Below are 21531 nucleotides of genomic sequence, written 5' to 3' on the forward strand. Positions count from 1 at the left end.
TCCAGCCAGAGGGGTCTTAGCAGGAGAACCCCTAAGGGTCACTCAGCTCTCCATCTTCTTGACTTCAAGGCAGAGGAGAATTTATAGTTGGGGGCTGCCCCAAAGTAGGGGCCCTTGACAGGGGGTCATGAGTGAGTGGGCTCCAGGGTCTCCACAAACCCTAAAGTTGTGAACAAAATTCTGTGCGTGCATGCATGTGGGTGATGTAATTTGGGGGCAAGGATGCTCACAGCATGAACCCAAATGGTGAGAACTCTGCTCTGGGACATCAGGACTGGGAGAAGCTCCAGGACACCATGAGATCAACCCCCACACTGACAGATGAGGAAACAGACTCAGACAGGAGACGTACTTTGTTCAACGTCACCCTGAAAGTTGGTCTCCAGGCCAAAGCATGCGTCTGGAGCAGTGTTTCTCAGTGCTGTTGCGGGGCGCTCTGCACCTGTATCCCTGGGGAGCTGGTCAAAGAGATCCTTGGCCCCTTCCCAAAGGTACTAACATTGTCTTGGCAAACCAGAGTTTGGAAGCCTCTGTGCTAGAGGACAGGGCATGTGTGTGTGTATACATGTGTGCACATGTGTGTGCTGTGTGTGTGGAGTTGACTATCAGAGCCGTGGCTAAGAGCGGGGCTCTGGGTCCCAAACGGTGCTTTGCTACTTGTTGGGTGACCTTGGGTAAGTCACCTGGCCTCTCTGTGTTTCAGTTTCTTCATCTGTAAAATGGGCAGAATAATCGTATCACCATCTACCTCCTGGGATCATGGTGGGGATTAAACGAATTGATACAGTAAGCCCTAAGCACACTGCCCAGCAAGGTACCTGCTCACTTTTCCTACCGCCCTTGACTTGGGATTTGGGGCTGACAGGTTTGCTGGATGAATCTTCTCAAAATAAGGATACGCTTTAGTCTGAGTGGTGGCTGATTCACATTCCAAGGTAGCCCCTTGTGGGAGCCCCTGAGCTTTCCCCACTCTCTGAGCGCCTCTTCCTGAGAAAGTCTATCATGTGCAGTGCCCACAGTTCTCCCTGCCCTGAGCACTGGGCCAGGGTCTTCCTGGCCGAGGTCCCATCCAATTCTGTGACCTTCCTAACCCCACAGAAATGGCAGGTGCTCAGAGAAAGCTGGGAGCCTGTGCCTTGAAAAGCATTACTAAAAATATGATGAGCTGACTCTGCCCTGGGAAGCACATGATGCCTCACATAGGGTGCCCTTCCATGGGGCACTGGACTGCACATGGGCTGGGAGTCACAGCTCCACCATTTTGGCCATTTGATCCACACACATTTATTGTGCAGAGCCAAGGCCCTGTTCTTTGTACTGGGGATACAGTGTGAAAAAGACCAGAATCTCTGCCCTTGTGGAGACCCCATTCTAATGGAGGGCAGAGGAGGAAGGAGACGGAAGAGAAAATAAGTAAAATTAGTGATGTGTCACACAGTTCTGGATGCAGTAGACGAAAATGGTGCATGCGATGGGCACATGCGGCCCTAGGGCAGGTGCGGGAGGGGTGCGATTTTAGAGTGGTTAAGTAGGTTTCACTGAGATGCCATTTGAGCTGAGACCTGAAGGGTGTAGAAGTGAGCCATGTGGATGCATGGGGGAAGCGTGCTCCAGGCACCAAATGCAAAGGCCTACATTAGCTGGCATAATACTAGCTGCTAGTAACATATAAAACCCCAATCAAAATAATTGATCCCTAGCTTGCTATTTTTATTTATTTTTGAGAGAGGGTCTCACTGTCATTCAGGCTGCAGTGCGGTGGTGCCATCACGGCTCATTTAGCCTCAACCTCCTGAGCTCAAGAGATCCTCCCACCTCAGCCTCTCAAGTAGCTGGGACCACAGGCATGCACCACCACACCCTGCTAATTTTTTAAGTTTTGGTAGAGACAGGGTCTCAATATGTTGGCTCAGGCTGGTCTTGAACTCTTGGGCTGAAGCAATCCTCTCCCCTCGACCTCCCAAAGTGTTGGGGTTACAGGCGAGAGCCATTGTGCCTGGCCTCAAACTCACCCTTTATAATAGCACCAATCCCACCCATGAGATGGAAGCCCAGCTGGGCAGTGGCTCCCTAGCAACGCGGTACCCTATGGAGGGAGTGTGAACCTTCCATGGCTAGACGTCTCTGCTGTGACCCCGGGTGGTTATGTGCCCGGATGTTCAAGGAGCAGCAAGAAGACCAACTGGCTGGAGTCAAGAGAGAATTTGGGGCGATGGAACCAATATTCTTTGAAGGCAAAGACAGCAGGACTTCCTGCCAGGCTGGATGTGGGTGTGAAAAGGGAGTCAAGGCCATGTCCTGGCATTTTTGGGAGTGCCAGTGGCTTGGGCACTGGGAGGACGGAGATGCCATTTACTGACACAGGAAAGCAGTAGGAGGTCTGGGTGGGGTGGGGGATTAGGAATTTGCTTCTGGACATGTTGAGATGCTGTTCAGACCTTCAAGTGGAATCCTGAGCCCCTTGGAGACTCAGCTCCTCACTTGTAAAATGGGGGTAGCCAGGCTTACCTGGCACGTGGCTGAGGGGATTTCCTGGGAGGTGAGAGGTGTGGCAGGTGTGGGGTCAAGGGCAGTGAGGGGCAGGGGTGGGGCTGGGGTGGAGAAGGGCCTCTCAGAACAGCCCACTCCCTCCTCAGCCATGCAGGTCAGGTGGATGTGTCTGGCAGTCCAGTAAGGAGCTCATGGCGGGGCCCTGAGATCCGGCCTACTCCTTGCCATGGGACCCATCCGAGTGCCTCCGTGCTTCTGTTTCTCATCTGACAGTGGAGCTGGGCTGTGGGCCTCAGCACAACTGTGAGGAGCTAGAGGGAGGCTTGCACGTCCCTAGGCAGGCCACAGGCACTGTCACACACATCCCTGCTGAAGTGGAGATCCCACCTGTCCCCAGCCCTGGGGGGTGACAGACCTCCTGGACAACACAACTCTTATGGCAGAGGCTGTCACAAAGCAGTAATACTTTTATTCCCATCAGTGATGCTGACGGGACTGACCCTTTATAGAGAAAAACATTAGGAAAACAGAAGTGGGCAGGGGCCCTGGGAGCCTCCATTCTCAATGCCCCACCCTTTGCCTCCCTGCCAGCGTCAGCGCCTTCAAACCAGAAGGTATGGGGATGGCCTGGTGGGGCAGGCCACACATGGGGCTCCCCGGGCAAGGCCACCTGCTGGCAGAGGTGAAGGCGAAGGCAGGGAAGCCAGGGCCCAGCAAAGCTCTTCTGGCGCAGGCAACGTACGGAGAGGGGCGACAGGTGGGTTGTTCTCCTTGGTGACTGGTCCTGGGCTTTCAGTGCCCTGCGGCAGTCTCACGGGGGCCCCTGCTGGCTCCGCCTCTCCTCCAGCGCCCGGCACACCCACATGGACACCACGGCAGCGTTTCCGTCATTGAACTGCATGATGAACGGGTGGCCCTGTGGGGAAGAGGAGGAGGCTGTGACAGGCAGTCCTGGGACTCCCGCGCTCATTGTACTTTCCAGGGCCTGCCCTCAGCCTGGATCTGATCTCTTTCCCCAGTAACCCTGTGAGGTAACGAGGGAGGCTATCAGCTCCATTTCACGGCCTAGATAATTGAGGCCCAGGGACGGGCAGTGACATACTGGTAGTCAGCACCAAGCGTCTGGAGTGCTGGCTGGCATGTCTCAGACTCTGCCACCTCTTCCTGAGGCTCGCACTAGCCTGGAAGGTGCTTAAGGGTGAGGGCCTGTCTTTGCTGCACACTGCCTGGCCCTTCCTCTGCCTGGCATCACTCGCACGGCCAGTCAGCCAAGGCCTGGCACTGTGTTGCCAGCTTTCTGGTTCAGTTGCTGCCCAGAGACCAAAGAATCATCTCGTCAGAGGCTATGTCAATCCCTTTTAGCTTTCTCCTTTGTCTACAGCTCTCCTATAAAAAGAAGTCACCACCTACAACTGGAGGGAAGGCAAACATGTCAGGGGAAGCGGGGAGGGGGAGGAATGTGCTGGGCTGTGCACAGGATCTCTGGGTTCCTGGTGAGAAGTTCCACTGGGGGCTGGACTCTGGAGGGGCCGGCCCTGTTGCCCTGTGGCCTGCCTCTGGTTCTAACCCACTTACCACACAGGCAGGCCAGGTTCTATTTAGCCAGTTCTCTTCTCTGCTGTCTTGAAGCACCAAGATTTATATCCACAATCTCAGGGCCTCCTGAGAATTCCCAGGGAAGGTCAGAAAAAAGCAAGGACAACCCCAGGGTTACCAGGTCACAAGTCAGAGGTGAAAGGAAAAGTGAAAAGCTTTCTCTCTTCCTCTTCACCAAGCGGCTTCTTGCCTAGGAACTCACACCAGGTGGCTTCCTCTCCTACCCAAAACTGTGCAGCTTGCATGGTGAGACTCGGGGAGCCATAGCGAGGAGAGAGAATGGCGGAGATGAGGGTGCCCTGTGCCTGCCCCCAGCTCTTCTCCCTCCTCGTCCAGCAGCCGCTTCCTAGCTCCCCGCAGCTCTCCTCCCTCCAGCTTCCTCAGCCCCTCTTGGGCCTGTCCTCCGCCTGCACAGGCTGGGCTTTCAGGGTTGCTTTCCCAGCACACCCCAGCCTTGACTGCAGCCCTAGAGAGGCTGCTTAAAGAGCCACACGGCCTCGCCATGAGCTCATCACAAAGCCAGGAGGGATGTGGACCCTGGATGTCCCAACCTCAGCATCTGCAGGGGCTGTCAAGGACCAGGCCTGGGTAGAGCAGGGCACGGCATGGCCCCTCTGGACCACAGGTCAGACCTGTGGGGGATAGAATGCTCAGGCCGCCTCATCCTAGGCTGATGCAGTGCCCGCCCCCAACCTTCTCAGTCGAGGTTGGGAAACCTGCCCTGGGGACACCCAGCGTGGGTCTATCTCAGAGGCACACAGAACACTGTCAGAGCTGCGAGGAAGAGGAGGAAACTCGGCTTCGAAGATGCCAAGTCACCCAACCCCGGGCAGGGACCCGCTGAGGCTGGGGTGGAGCTAGGCCTGGAGCCCAGCTGGGCACTTCCCATAATCTGCTCATAGCACTCTGGGAGGCTCCTGACACACCTGCGGGCCCCCTAAGGGCGCAGGGGCCATGGAGGCCAGGCTGGGTGTGGCCCTGTGGGTGGCAGAGGTTTGGTCTGGGGCCTGAGGCAGGAGAGGCCCAGGAAGGACTGGATTTTGGCTTCCACATGTTCTCCTCCCCATATATATGCCCACCCCATGGCTGCTTTCCCAAATCGCTGCCTAGACAGAGGGAAATCCTTCCCAAAGTCCAAGCGTGCACACTTTCTCTCAGGAGGGGCGACCTCGTGCCCTTCTAAAGAACAAAGGGAGAAGCTGTGCTCGCGAGTGACTGGCCCCTCCCCCCACGCCCGGGGTAACACAGTGTCACTTTTCCAGAATGCCGGGTGACTTTGGGGCCCATATGCTCCATCTCTGTTATCATCTGTTCTGGAACAAGCAGAGCGGAACTGCAGGAGGGAGCATAGAGGCATTCCTCCACATTCCAGAAGGGCGGATGGCCACACTGCAGGGAGGCAGTTTGCCCAAGTGTCCCGGTAGGCGAGGGGAGAGGGCTGCTCGGCTGCCGCCATCCTCGGCTGCAGTGGAGACGCCGGCCTCTCCTGCCCTCCTTGGCTGGGAGGTGACCTCGTCTCCTGCTGCTGATGAGGCACGTTGTATCCCTGATACTTTACCCCACCTGCAAGGGAAGTGACCTGGACCCACTGGCTTTGTCCTCAGTCACTGTTGATTGGTTTAGGGTGGTTGCCTGAGAGGGAGAATCACAGGGGACAGACATGGAGGGGACCCAGCGTCCTAGGCTGTGGCCTGTGGACTTGGTAGCTGCTGGCAGCTGTTCACCACTATTTGACTGGACACAGAAAAAGCCACTGTGCAGTGCCCGAGAGCAGGAGGTGCTGTCCAGAGGCAGGCAGAAGGGGGGTCCTGACGGCACTGGAGACCCTGGGGCCATTATACCCAGAGCCTGGCAGCGTCTCTGCCTGCAGGGTCCACACGGTCACAGGATCCTGTGAGGCACCTCACAGGCCGGGACTGGTTTGTTATTTGCAGCCAAAGAAGTGTTAACTCACACAGGTGGGCACAATCGCCTCCACTTTACTGATGGAGGCTGCAGGGTCACAGCTGACCTGGCTGAGCTCCCAGACATGGGACTGCACCACAAGTCTGTAACTCAAACCCATTGCCCTGGGCTCTTCCTGAATAGAGGGAGAATCAATATTCAGATTGCAGTTCCCCCTCATCTTGTTTCTACCTTGGCGACTCAGGTCTGCCTAGCCAGAGGTGCGACCAGGGCTGCAGGCTGTAAGCCTAGACCATCCCAGGTCTTGACCTCTATCAGCACTGTCCCCTGGACACACTGGGAGAGTCACTGACTCCCCGTCCTCCCATCAGCCCTGCATGGGATTCAGGGAGAATACACCATGACCTCCATTTTAGAGGAGAGGACACTGAGGCCCAGGGAGGGAAGAGAGGGGTTAGGAGCTGGCATTGAGCTCATGTCTCCTGGTTTCTATTCTGGAGTATTCTCGGGGTTGGCCTGGCTCCCCTGGGACCCTGGCAGGTATGGCTCTCTCCTTCCTCCTAGACTGTAACTGACGCCCTTAACCCTGTGACATGCACAATGCAGGCATTCCTCACGAGTTTAGCAAGCAAACAAAATCTGATAGAGAATTTGGGGAGAAACACAAAACTCACTTGGCCAGAGGTGCCCAAGTTCCACACAGCCAGATGCTCTAGGCATCTTGGCAAGGCCAGACTCCTAGAGATGGACGGAGATAGCACACTAAATAATACCAAGTCCAGCCCGGAGGTGACCCCATCTCCTTTGTATTACTGATGATGCACATTGTATCCGTGATGCTTTACACCTCTCTGCAAGGGACTGACTTGGACAAGGAGTGCTGTGTGCTGGGCACTTGCCAAAGGTTTATCCTGATGTGCCCACTGGCTCCCATGCTCACTGTGGCCCACACACAGCTATGCATCTCCATTGTGCTGAAGAGGAAATCGACACTCAGTGTGCAGAACTTGCCCAAGGGCAACCAACAAAGCAGTTGGGCTAGAACCAGAACATAGGTCTCCTGACTCCAAATGCCTTGCTCTCCTGTGCTTGCAATCAGACAGCCAACCTCGAGGCTCCTTGCAGAGTCTCCAGCCCCTGCGGCTGGTCCCTCCTCTGGGCTTGGGGTGAAACGTACATCCCTCCCAGGCAGAGGAATCCAGGTGTGGGCAAGCTCTTGCAGCCCCATCAGGCTACAAGGAACAATGGAAGCACGGCATGGTGCAGCTCCCTGGAACCCAGGCACCAATATAGATGCTTGTCAAGAGCATCTGCCACCCATGGTGACCGCCCCAGGCATCTAGGCCTCTGTCCTTCATGCAGAAAGCATGTTAGCACCATTTCCGCACAGCCATGTCTATGGAGCCTGGCAGTGCCAGGCTGGAGCTGCTGAAAGATCTTGCTGGCCTCATCACCAGGCAGTGAGAGCCATTCTCATTCCCTGGATTCTCTCAGGGCCAACTGCAACAATTAAACTGACGAGGGTTGAAGTTATTATAGTCCACAGACTTTGCCACCGAAGATGGAGACACAATGAAGGGAAAGGAACAGGGTTGCCAGAGGCAGGATGACTCCAAAAGTGGGACACAGGGGAGTCAGGGAGGTGCTGGCATCACCTGGGCAGACACCCTCACCAAAGGGGCTGAGAAGCACAATGAGGGACATTGGTGAAAACATCATAGTCATGAAGATGAACTGTGGTTGCTCACCACGCCCTCCTCCACCTGGGCATTAATCAGTGTGTCACTAGTTTGACTCTTCACCTCTGTACTAACGTCCCTAATTCCTGGCCACATGTTCCACTGTGGTGAGATGCCTTCCTGATGGACTGACAGCAGGACACTCCCGGGCCCCTCCCGCGTGGAGGCAGGGGGGCAGGGCTTGGTGTGCTCGTCGTGTGGGCAAGAATGGAGGCTCCGAGCCTGCCGCAGTGTGTGGGTGCTGCCTGAGGTTTGTGGGGCTGGACTTCCAGTCCAGTGCTCATTTAATGACACCTCGCTGTCTGCCCTTAGTTGGGCTTTGAGCTTCTTCTGAAATAAGAATGTACCTATTTGGGGTCCCCATACTTTCATCTCTTTCTATAACTTTCTAGAGAATATAATAAATTTGAATAATTTAATAACTTGCTGGTGTGGCTGCAGGGCCTGGTGCAATGCCTGCATGTGGTAGGCCCTCATGAAAAGGTGACTTGTATATTCTGTATGTATATATCTACTCACTGAGCACTTGCTGTGTACAGGCATTGGCTAAATGCCTTACATCTGACCACAGCTCTCCTGAACCCTCCCGTCACCCCCATTTTATAAAGGAAACTAAAGCTCTAGGAAGCTTGATGATATGGGGCAAGGTCATGGAGAAAGTGGCAGAATTAGAGTTTAAACCCAGGACACTCTTCTACCATGGAAGACACCACACTGCCTGCCTACTGGTGGTGTCTCTCTGGGGAGATGGCTCCATAAGCTGTGGCTGCTCTAGACATTTGGTGGCTCTCTGGACCACGGGACTGCTCTGCCTCAGGGTGAGCACCAAGCACATCCTCTCCCACCAAGGATGCTGCATGGGATAGGAGGCCAAGAACTCATGAACCTGTTGAAGCAGTAAGCCTGGCCTAGTAAAGAGTCCAACAAGCTGTTCTTGGGACAGGGCAGCCCTGTGATCAGGTGACTGCCCTGTAAATGGTGATTTGAGAGGCTGAAGGGACCTCCACATGCCAACCCACTGCCCATCCCTTTGCCTTTCGTTGCTGGACCTGTGAGCCTTGCCTGAAGGCTCTATGCATCTCCCTTTAGGATTCCAGCCCGCTTGGCTGTGATAACACTTCTGTCCCTTCTCACACTAATGGAGTGTTAGGACTAGATGGGATCTCACAGTCCAGCGGAGCCATAGGCGGTGAGGTGCTTTGGGGGCTCTGCAGCAGTTTCAAATTCTGTTAAGAAATTTTTTAGCTACAGTTTTAAAAACCAATTTAAAAAAATAACATACACTCAACCATGGTCAAAGGGTTACACTGAATACTGGTGATCTGTTACCTTGTGCTGTGGTGTTACTTTTTGCAGCTTTTAGAGTCCGCTTATTAGGTCTGTGCATATTATTCAACTTCTTACATGGCAAGCATGGGCTAGGAGGGCTGCTGTGGTGCACTGGTCATTTGAAAACAGACGTCCACTCAGGACGTACACATGCATGTGTAAAGCTGTGTTGAGTGCACCAGAGCCCAGGTACACTGAGCCCCATCACGTACATCGGGGTGGGGGATGCAGTGTGGTCCGTGGCTCTGAGTTTCTGATGGTGTCAGTTCCCATAAGGTTTGAGTACCATTTGTCTGACTAATATATTTACCATAAACGATTCATATGAACAATTGGTCATTGCTGTCAGTGGCTAACTGTAAAATAAAACGTTTCTGCTATTCCTTTGTTAAGCATCTACGTTGGTTTGATGGATGCCTAAGTTGGGAAGGCAACTGGGTGAGTGAGGATTTCCTTGACACTGTGCTACTGAGACAATATACAGAAATAAGCTGTGTGTAGCTATGAGATTGCCACTGGCCCCTGTGACCCTGGCCCTCCAAATTTTGTGTCCTTTAAGAGAAGTCTCATGGATGACTTTAAAAAGAAGTGTCTACAATGGATACTAATACATTCATGCTAAAAAAAAAAACCACTTCTACATTAATATTGAAGTCTTGCATTAATTTTACATAATAAAACATGTTCCACTGTTAAAGTTTTAAAGCTACCAATCTAATCCCTACTTACCCCGGAGAAAACTTCAGATTAGAGAAGTTAAATAATTTATGGGAGGATGCACAGATTTCCAGTGTCTGCTGAATTGCTGACAAGTGGCAGGATAGTGGGCAGCCTGATAATATTAATTACGTGAGATAATAAATCATTACTATCCCTGGGGCCAACTCTTCCTTCCAGGCTGGGCGTGGCCAGGCTAATCAACAGGAGTGGCCAGGGAAGGAGAGGACCTGATAAGTGACTCAGCAAGAGGAAGCCAAAGCATCATAATAACAATCCCCCCAACTGCCCCGCACCCTGCGTGGAGTGACTGCAAGGGCCCCTGGCTAAGAGTCGGTCAGCCCTCCCCTGGCCATCCCACTAGGGCCTCGCCTATAAAAGAGATAATACTAAAGAATGGAGGGGGCCTCCCTTCCCCTGGCTTCATTCTGTATAGAAGGACTGCTGCTGTTGTAACACTCCTGAGCCCTGTCCCCAGGGAGGGAGTGGCAACACTGGGTGGGTGGGCCCACTGGGCAGATTTGTCTTGCCTGCCATCTCATGCTGAGCCTCCATGCAGGCTCTAAGCCTGCGGGAGGCCTGCAGTTGTTCACCTCTGCGTAGCGAGGCCACTGGGGCCACATTTGTAAATACATCCTCCAATCCAGATTTGTATAGAAGTAAAGCTGATACTTTCTCTCCATCATTTCTGGGTCTCATCTGTCAGCTGGTATTGAACACAGGGCAGCTGTCTGCAGCTTCCTCACCCACACCAAATACCACCTGCTCTCTCTTCCTCCCGGAGTGGGTTGTAAGGACCAAATGAAGTCACCTGACCCTGGGGCGGTGCTTCACAGATATACTCTGGGCAGGTGAGAGTTATTCTTCCACACAGAGCACAGGTCCTGCACTTGAGGGCACAGTGGTGAGACTCCAAAGATGTGGAGTCTTCCTGTCCACCAGCGAGCATACCTGGGCAAATGCCACGAATGCAGAGCTTTCCACACAAGGCATTTGTTCTGAGAACATGCTTTCTTGGCCTCTGATTTATTATTTTTATTTTTTTTTATTTTGAGATGGAGTCTCACTCTGTCGCCCAGGCTGAAGGGCAGTGGCACGATCTCGGCTCACTGCAACCTCCACCTCTCAGGTTCAAGTAATTCTGCCTCAGCCTCCTAAGTAGCTGGGATTACAGGTGCCCGCCACCACGCCCAGCTAATTTTTGTATTTTTAGTAGAGACGGTGTTTTACCATGTTGGTCAGGCTGGTCTCCAACCCCTGACCTCGTGATCCACCTGCTTTGGCCTCCCAAAGTGCTGGGATTACAGGCGTGAGCCACCGTGCCCAGCCGTCTTGGCCTCTGATTTCTAAAGCTTTTCCATGGTTGGGGGTGGGGGTTCCTTGCCAGCCCTTCATTTCAAGACCTGGGAAGTGGTATGCAGCTGTGACCTGTCATTTCAATCAACCTTCCTGAGTTTATTCTTCATAATTGCTATAGAAATAGATTTTTTCCCCAAATACTCAATTATTAGCAGCAAATTGCTTACCTCTAGCCATCCTAGACAGTACACAGCCATCTAAGGGGGTCAAGGAGCTCTCCATTTTTCATCTGAGCAGATCTATGTGTTTCTACACAGAGTAATAGGCCAGAAATGGACCATTGGGAGAAAAAAAATGTTTCCAGAGGTGTCTGTGAGTCATTCTAGGGCTTGTACTTACAGAGCAGCCACAGGACCCGTGTTGCACGGTGTTGGATGGGGCACAGGACGACTCCAGTGGGCCATGGTGAGGTGGCTAGACACTTGGGGTGCTGACACTCATGAGTTTGTCGGAGGAAGCTGATCCTTGTGAATGGCAGAATTGTGCCACTGGCCTGTTTAAAGGGGGCTGTGGTGGCTGCTCTGGCAGGGGCCTTGGATAGGACTGGGCAGGCTGTACAGTGGGGGACATGCTGGCTGCCTCCGGCAGTTTTGGGCCATGCAGATGCCCAGAGGGATCAGGAGGGAGGACGCCAGAGGAGAATGGGCATCTGCTCCAGATAATACTGAGGACTCACCCCTGAAAGGTGGAGTCTGCAGCATGTCCACACCGTGAATATGGGGCCAGTGACAAGTGTCTAGATATTCAAGGTTTGTCTCTGGGGGTGACTGATGGCTTTGTGGTGATGGAGGTTTAAAGACGCAATGCTCAGAAGGATGGATTCTCCCTTGTCCTCTGCTTTCCTTACCTCCTAAGAAAACATTTTAGGCCGGGCATGGTGGCTCATGCCTGTAATCCCAGCACTTTTGGAGGCTGAAGTGGGTGGATCACCTGAGGTCAGGAGTTCGAGACCAGCCTGACCAATACGGTGAAACCCCGTCTCTACTAAAAATACAAAAATTATCCAGGTGTGGTGGCGCACGCCTGTAATCCTAGCTACTGCACAGGCTGAGGCTGGAGAACTGCTTGAACCCAGGAGGCAGAGGTTGCAGTGAGCCGAGATCACGCTACTGCACTCTAGCCTGGGCCACAGGGTGAGACTCTGTCTCAAAAAAAAAAGAAAAAAGAACCAATGAAAGATGTGAATTCTCAAATTAAAAAAAACAGTGATTTCCAAGTAAAATAAATATAAAATCTATACCTAGAAAAACTATAGTGAAAATGCAAGCACCAAAGAGAAACACATATTGCCTAGAAAGGGTAGCAATTTGGCAGTCAGCAGATTCTTACCACCAACGGTAGAAGTTAGAGGACAACAGAATATCTCCAAGGTACTCGGGAGAAATTATCCACCTAAGCTTCTAAACCCGATTAAACTAACAATCAAGAGTTAGGGCAAAGGGAAGCCAATCCTAGAACAAAAACTCAGACTGTTTTACCATTCACAGACCATGCTGACACAACGCTTGATGTACTTCAAAAAGGAAAAGAAACCTCTGAAGGAATGCAATCACAATGAGGAATAACTGGCAAGCATGTGGATAAATCTGAACAAGCAGTAACTATATAAAGCCACAACCGCAGTAATGATTTTGAAGATCTAAAAACAAGGGGACAATGAAATTCTGGACTGTGATAACATGTAAGAAGGGAGTGATCAGAAACTCTAAAACCCCGAAGTCTGGGGGAAAAGGGGCTGAGGTAAGGACTGCTGGTTGCCCCCTGGTATCCATTCTCCCTTTCTCCATTGTGGTAACAGTTCTGATTTTAGCAGGAAACACTGTCACCTAGCAGAGCAACAGCACTCCCAGCCTCTCTGGGGGTCAGTTTTGGCCAACGCCATGTGAGCAGATACACTGTGTGCCGGTTCCTAGTAATTCTGTCCTTAAAAGAAGAGGCAAGCATTTCCACACCCTTTCCTCCTTTCCTGCTAGCTGGAGCTTGAATGTCCCTTAAGGAGCTGCCAGATCAGTCTGGGCACCCTACTTCCTGTCTGCTTTAACATGAGTGAGAAACACCCTCCTGTCTTGTTTAAGCTGCTATTTGTTTTTTATTATATACAGTTGAGGCTAACTTAGGGATAAGCAATTAGAGGCCAGAAACAGAATATGATTTCCAAACCAATGTAAAACTAAATGTAAAGGAAAAAAATGGATATATTAAATAGTTAGGATATTTGACCTCACTCAAATCTCATGTTGAAATGTAATCCCCAATGTTGGGGATGGGGCCTGGTAGGAGGTGACTGGATCTGGGCGGAGTGGGTGGAGTTCTCAAGAATGGAGTGAATTCTCACGAGATCTGGTCCTTTAAAAGTGTGTGGACCTCCCCATTACCCACTGTCTCTCTTGGCTATGTTTTTGCCATGTGATGTGCCAGCTTCCCCCTTGCCTTCCACATGATTGTAAACTTCCTGAGGCCTTATCAGAAGCTGAGCAGATGCCCCAAGCCATGCTTCCTGTACAGCCTGCAGAACTGTGAGCCAATTAAATCGCTTTTCAGGTTACTCAGTCTCAGGTGTTTTTTGTAGTAATGCAAGAATGGCCTAAAGAAACCTTACTCCAACAGAATGGACAAAGAAGAAAAAAGAAATCAAAAAAGCAGAGAGAAAGTACAAAATAGGACTGTACGAAAAAAACTCAAGTATATCATAAACAATAAATATAAATGATTAATCAATTAATAGAACCTTAGTTAAAATTTAAAACATCAACAACAAAATGCAGAGATTCATGTAAAAGAACACAGAAGTAAAGGATAATCAAACATAGCAAATACCAACCAAAAGAAGATGGCATAGCTATATTAATATCAACCAAAAACAAAATTTAAAGGAAAATATATTAGAGATAGAATCACCTCATAAAGACAAAATACTTTGAAATGAAGACACAATATTTTGACATATGCAACTTAACATTACTGCCTTAAAACATATAAAGCAAAAATGAACAGGAATGCAAGGAGAAACAGACACAGCCACAATAGTAGTGGGAGATTTTAGAGTACCTCTCTTAGAAATTGATAAATAATGCAGGTAGGAAATTAGTACAGCCACGAAATATTTGAGAAACATAATAAAGTTGATCTAAAGGACATCTATAGGACACTGCATTCAAAAATTAAGAGAATATATACTCTTTTCAAGCAAAGAGAGAACACTGGGGGGACAAACCAAATGACCATGTTTTAAGGGAGTCTAAACAAATAACAAAGATCTGATGTTATACACAGCATGCTCTCTGACCACAGTGGATTAAAATTAGATAATAACCACAAGATAACAAAACATCTTTCACTATCTGGAGAAAAAAAATACTTCTAAATAATTTGGCGTAAGAAAATCCTAATTGAAATTGAAAATTACTTAGAATTAAATGACAATGAAAACACTGCATGTAAATACTTGTTGGATGCAGCTAAAGCAATATTAGCAGGCAACTTCATAGCTTTATAGGCATATATTAGGAAAAAATATTGAAAATTTATGAGCTAAGTGTTTAACACATTATAAAAAGAACAAAAAGTATAGCTGAAGAAATCTTAAGATGGCAAATAATAAAGAATATAAAGGAATTAAATAGAAAGATGTCATGAAGATGATCAAAATTGGTAAAGAGAAAACAAGTAAATATCAAGAAGGGAAAAAAGATACATAACTACAAATCCAGTCAAAATTAAAAATAAGGGCCTACCATACGAATGATATGAGGCCAACATTTGAAAAATGCTGAGAGTGACGACTCACAACAGCAGAAAGGGAGTGTGAGATGATGAGAAGTGGAGAAGTGATAATGGTGGTGGGTGGCAAGGTGCCAATGAGCACTGACAAAACATCACCCCTCGTGGGGGCATCAAAGGTTTCAGAGTCCTAGCATCATAGTTTTAACTTTTCAAAGCATTTTGTATCCATTCTCTCATCTTATTTCAAGAAGCAGCCAATTAAGCAAAGGCTGTTACCCCTTTAAAATCTTAGTAACAGCTTTTCTAGTTCCTTAACAGGGAGAAACAAACCATTTACACAAAGACTGAGCCAAAGTGGAAAATTTTTGCTGCTATCGAATCAACCAAAAATACAGAGGAAAAAATTGCTAAAAACACTGGATATCAAGACATCAAAACTTTGAGTAAATGTAAATAACCTTAAATGAAGTCCCATCTTTTTTTTTTTTTTTTTCCAGCTGTGATGTTCCAGAGTTATCTGACCCTCACTCAGTTCAGTGGAATGGGCTGCTGAGGGTCAGGAGTGCAGGGAGCTGGCTGGGGAAAATTTGGAAGAAGAGTGTAACAAAGGTCAAAGTCATCAGACCTAGTCTAGTTTTCTACAGGATTGAAAATTACCAATTATTCTCAAGTTTCTGCTATTAGCAACCAATGTTTTCCATCTGAAACAGACTCCTCCTTTTTTAAAAAAGGAAATGCACAAAAAGGAAGCAAACTTTGAAAATTCTGATCGTTTTGCATCCCAGCAGCAAATAAAAATCATCAATAGAACTCACTCTTAGCCTTGAGCAATATTTTCTAAAACAAAACACAAAGAACCTGTGGTATTTAACTATTCTGTTACTGATTTACTGTGGTTTGCAAGGTAATGTTGAAGAAAATTAAACGTACAGAAGCCTGAAATGCGTTTTTGATGGTGGGGACTGGTGTGACCTGTGTTTTCCAAGGTGGTGCTGCTGGTCATGCGCAGAATGAATGACAGAGAGCACACTTTGGTTACAAATAAACTGGCCACCTTCACTGCAGAGCCTCATGAAACCAAAGTCTATTTCCACTGTTAAGAAAGACAAGTTATTCAGTTGCAAGCTTCCTTCTAACGGTAGCTGTGTCTATTTTACCGAGGGTCTTTAATTCAATAAGATTCACTATGGATGTGTGGAGAAGTTTCTATGTGCCTAGATCTAAGCCTGGTTTTAGAACCTAAGGACTTTCTCTGGCACATTCATGACTCTTTGGTCCTCTCAGAAAATAAAACTTCAACAGTTTGAAGTCGCCCTTAATTACTGATTCACGATCAAAATAATCATATTGCTTCAAACTTGGATATTTATATACAACGTGATCGAAGAGTATATTTTCTATACAATGAAATGGCCAGTTTCCAAATCTAGGGGCACTTTACAATCTATAGGCCACTATACTTTGACACCCTTATCTTAGACTAAGAATCTGGAAGTTAAACTAGAACTTGAACATTTTAATTTTAGGTAGTCCCTCAAGCTTTTCCTTAAGCCGGCTTTCTTGTATTTTAGACTTGATTCTAACAAGCTTAGTATCTGATTTCCCAATTAAAAGCACAAGAGAAACAGCCAAATAGAAGGAGAAGAGGAAGGTCTGTTCAAGGGAGGAACAAGAACAGCAGCAAAACTATACAAAACTACTAGCAAAACTATACAACAAAAACAAAAAACCGGCTTGGGGTCAACCAGCCTAGGGACAAATGGCCCTACTCGTGTCAATATCAGGAGATACTGGTATAGAACATGGCAAATAGACAATGTCCATAATAATGAGCTTAAGAATTTTTTGTTTTTTTTAGAGATGAGGTCTCACAGTGTTGCCCTGACTGGAGCACAGTGGCTATTCACAAGCACAATCATTCCGCACTACACCTTTGAACTCCTGGGCTCAAATGATCTTCTCGTTTCAGTTTCCTGAGTAGCTGGAAGTAAATTTAATTTTTTAAAAAATTAAATCCTGATGCATGTAATCTGTTTAAGAGGATAGAGAAGTGTTATAATACATTCAAGACCCATTGCTTGTAATTTTTATTTATTTATTTTTTTGAGACGGAGTCTCATTCTGTCACCCAGGCTGGAGTGCAGTGGCGCGATCTCGGCTCACTGCAAGCTCTGCCTCCCGGGTTCACGCCATTCTCCTGCCTCAGCCTCTCCAAGTAGCTGGGACTACAGGCGCCCCCCACCACGCCCGGCTAATTTTTTTGTATTTTTAGTAGAGACGGGGTTTCACCGTGGTCTCGATCTCCTGACCTCGTGATCCACCCGCCTCAGCCTCCCAAAGTGCTGGGATTACAAGCGTGAGCCACCGCGCCCGGCCTTGCTTGTAATTTTTTAAAGTTTGATTTTATAAAGAATACACTACAGTTATCTGAATAATCTTCTTACATGGAGCAGCTCATCTACCTATGATGTTGCCATGTGAGTTTTAGAAAATCCATATTAAACACAATGAAGGCGCTCACTTTGCCCACTTTTCTGTAAAGTTTGCCATGAAGCACCCTGTGATCTCACAGGGACAGACAAGCCTGCCGATCCTCTGAATTCATTAAAGACATACGGGGCCACTTTAGGCCCAAGTTTACCTTGGCTTCTTTGCAGAGAGTTTGATTACTTTTAAGATTTATGGTCAAAGCAGGGGGCGGAAAAGAAATACCTCACAGAGCAGATTTATAACTTCATCTTGATTTTTAATACCATTAGGGATGACATCCTATGACATAATCTTGGAATGACGGCAGGGTGACTCAGAAACTCAGTGGGAAGTTTCATATTTTAGGGTCTGGAGCATTTTGTAGTTGCAAGGTCAGGTAGGAAAGGACCAGGGAAATGAGCCAGAGAGACGGTCAGAGAGTGAGTGTCAGCTGGTTTAATTTTCTGTGTCAACTCCGAAAATTAGATAAACAATGACAAACCAGGCTTTTTAAATGAACTTGTCACTTCTGGTTTTCTTGATACAGAGCAATATTTTTCAAGTTCTGGTAGCCCCAAAGACAGATTTAACCCCTGAGAGGTGTATCCAAGGGTTTCAAAGTCCTCACATCTGAAAATAAAAGGTTTAGTCTAACCTTATACCCCGTGAAAGAAAAACTAATTATCCTTGAAATTTAAATACTCTTCTCAAAACAATTAAGGGGACTTTGCCTAGAGCCAGAAGGTCCAGTCTTTTGCAGGAGGGTCTTAGCAACGTCCTAGTTTTTTCTTTCCACCAGACCAACTCAACCCTTCAACACAGTTCCTTTGATCTTAACCTCCTTTTGCAAACCTGACCTCCAACCACTGTTCTAAGCAATACTGTCCACATTGAGCAGGTACTGGCTCTCTTCTCACCAATGCAGGTGAGCAGAGACCTGGCCCTGCCCCTCCTCTGCCTGGTGCTCTGTTGTTATGAAGAGGTAGGAGGTAAGAATTGCCCTGACTTTTATAGGCTTTGTGCTATTATAAGTCTTTGTTGCAGCCATGACATTCTCCCTGGTGGTGAAGGGAACAGACCAGTGAATCTTCCTAATAGCTGCTCCTATTGCCTTTGCTGTAAGGATATTTATTTAAAGACGACCCAGTTTGAATATGTTGATTTGGAGACAGAAATGCTTATATTTACTGATACCAGCAGTTGAGTAGGGGGTTTTCATTCTACAAGCGGCTTTCGAGCTCATTATCTTATTTCAGTGTCACAACAACCCCATGAAGTAGCTGGATGGCATTACTGTTACTTCCTTCAATTTGTGGATTTGGCCAAGGTAGAGCTGGGATTTGCACTGGATGTCAGCTCCCAAACCTGTGCCTTTTGTGATGATGTGCAATATAATAGCAGCCAGTTGTGAGCACTTACCCTGTGCCAGGTGCTTTCATTTACATTAGTTCACGTGATCTCCAAAAGCCCTATCAGAAAGTAAATGATAACCTATTTTATAAACAAGGACACTGCACTCTAAGATGGTAATGATGCCTGAGCCCAAGTTTCTTGAGGTTCTTGGCCTTCACAGGTCAGTGTTTCCCCACACTCCACAAGTGGTCAAAACGAGCCCCTGCATGACAAAGTCAGAGTCTGCCCTAGAGAAAATATGAAACAGGTGATTTGAAGCCCTTTGATCCTTCAGTCTTTGCCTCATCCCTCAACTCCAATGCCCCTTTTCCTGTTTAATGCAGAAGAGTCTCCTCTTCCAAAGCTTCAAAATCATCTGATGCCAGCTAACTGCTGACATTAAGCCAATTCACAGGAAAGTATGAATAACTTAAGAAGGGCACTAGGGCCATGTGCATTTGAAAAGAAGATGCTTGGCTCCTGCCCAGCTGCAGCTCGGATGTCTCACAGGTGGACTATTCAGGGCGTGAGGGGCTCTCTCTGGGTAGACAGGTAATAATTTACAGGACAGTGTGTGTGAAATTCCTAGCCCAGAGGCAGTTCCGTAGTCATGACTATCAGTGGCCTAAATTTTGCAGTACTTATCATACTCCTTTTCTAAGGAAACTTTTATAACACCTAACACATGTTCAGCACTAAGTGTGGCAGACATTAGGACATAGGTTTTGTTTTGTTTTGTTTTTTTAATGTGACTGGCTCTCCTGACAGCTGCAGTAGAGAATTAAAGGCCCTGCTCTCCACATCTTAAGGACCCTCACCACTCAGTAAGCAGCCCCTCCTCAGAGCCTCAGCCCTGAAGACCCAACTTGCTCCCCATTTAAAACAAGAATGAGCAGACTTCTGGGTTTAGAATTCCATGTAACGAAACCACAAAATAGAAAAAAGGAATCCCAACTGTTGCATTTGTGCACAGCCTATAGACAAGACGGCAGTGCCCTCAGACAGCATTTCAAATACAGTTTATTAGTGTGTGATATGAAAAGGGTATTTTTATTGCATGATATAATGCAATGGGACCTTGGGCGCTCTGTGGAAAGACCTCACACTCAGAAGTGTAATGAACCCGTAGTCCCAAAAACATTATACTGTACATTAACCTATCATTAATGGCACATTAGGGCTAGGGGCATTGCACGCTTGCTGGTCAGGGCTCCATCAGGACAGTGTTGAGAAAACCACACAGTCTTTCCAGGCTTAAAACAAATAGAAGAAATAAATATTCCTGATGTCTACAGGCTGCTTTAAAGGAAGTTCAATCCAGCTCTGCCTTGCAATTTCCAAGCCTGCTTTTTTAAGAGTGGAAGAAAGATACACAACCAAACAAAGGGAAAAGAAAACAACTCTCTTGTAGTTTACCCTCAGCTATTGGCTATTCAACCTCAATGTTGCTCGACAAGGTCATGAGCAAACAGCACCTTGGTAGTGCAAATGCTGCCCAAAGGACACTCGGGCCTGGACCACAGACTGCAGAAGTGGGAAGGGGCCTTGGAAATTGTGTGTCCACCCCCTTCACTGTCTAGATGGAAAAATCAATCTTCAACAAGATGAAGGAAGAGACAACACATTCAACAGAAAAACAGGCAAAGAATGTGAAAAAAAAAATGTGGCCAATGAACATATGAAAGAAGTGTTAATCCTCATACTTAATAAAATAAATGTAAATTAAAATGATTAGATCTTTTTTTTTTTTTGAAACAGAGTTTCGCTCTTGTTGCTCAGGCTGGAGTGCGATGGTGCGATCTCGGCTCACTGCAACCTCCACCTTCTGGGTTCAAGCAATTCTCCTGCCTCAGCCTCCAGAGTAGCTCGAATTACAGGGTCCCCCCACCACGCCCAGCTAATTTTTGTATTTTTAGTAGAGATGGTGTTTCACCATGTTGGCCAGGCTGGTCTTGAACTCCTGCCTCAGGTGATCTGCCTGGCCTCCCAAAGTGCTGGGATTACAGGCGTGAGCCACCACGCCTGGCCAACTAGATACCATTTTGCCACTGACTAGGTTGGCGAAGATTAAAATCTGATAATTTAGTATCAGAAGAGATGAAGAAGAGCTAACATTCTCATATCCAGTATACAAAGATGTATACATAGAGACACAGTCACTGTCTTAATAACAAAAAAATCTGGAAATAGTCAAAATATTCTATGACAGGGTCCTGGATAAATATGATACATCCATAGTATGGAATACTATGCAGCCATTAAAAATGAGGTTGATCTTTGTATTATATGGAAAGACCTCAATGATACACTAAGTAAAAAAGCAAAGTGCAGAATAAAAAGAATTAAAATTTCTAGAAGGATACCCAAGCTACTATTAACAATGCATATCTCTAGAGATTGGGGCTGGAGGATATGGAGGATTGGAAGGAGACTAACTTCTTACTGTATATCCTTCTGTACTGTGTAATTTTTTTTTTTTTTTTTTTTTTGAGACAGGGTCTCTCTCTGTCACCCATGCTGGAGTGCAATGGTATGATCATGGCTCACTGCATCCTCGACTTCATGGGCTCAAGTGATCCTCTCACCTCAGCATCCTGAGAAGCTGGGAATACAGGCAGTGCCACCATGCCCAACTAATTTTTAAATTTTTGTAGAGACAGGGTCTCACTATGTTGCCCAGGCGGGTCTCGAACTCCTGGGCTAAAGTGATTCTCCTGCCTCAGCCCCTCAAGAGCTAGAATTATAAACATGATCCACCATGTCTGGCCAAATTTTTAATCATAATTTAAAAACTAGTTTTAGCAAATAAATG

General features: G+C 47.7%; 1 protein-coding gene across 2 annotated transcripts in view; it reads right to left on the minus strand.

Moving 5' to 3' along the window:
* Positions 1 to 2937: 2937 nt before the first annotated feature.
* MAP2K5 (mitogen-activated protein kinase kinase 5) overlaps positions 2938 to 21531 on the minus strand; it is a 268034-nt gene continuing 249440 nt past the window's right edge. The window contains exon 22 of one of the 2 annotated variants that reach the window (XM_032175733.2): positions 2938 to 3406. In XM_032175733.2, coding sequence (XP_032031624.1) covers positions 3302 to 3406 — 105 coding nt within the window. In that variant the 3' untranslated portion in view covers positions 2938 to 3301. The remainder of the gene's footprint in view (positions 3407 to 21531) is intronic. The other variant, XM_058427173.1, reaches the window with a different exon arrangement.

This window comes from Hylobates moloch, unplaced genomic scaffold, assembly GCF_009828535.3.
Source record: "Hylobates moloch isolate HMO894 unplaced genomic scaffold, HMol_V3 SCAFFOLD_14, whole genome shotgun sequence".
Taxonomy (NCBI): Eukaryota; Metazoa; Chordata; class Mammalia; order Primates; family Hylobatidae; genus Hylobates; species Hylobates moloch.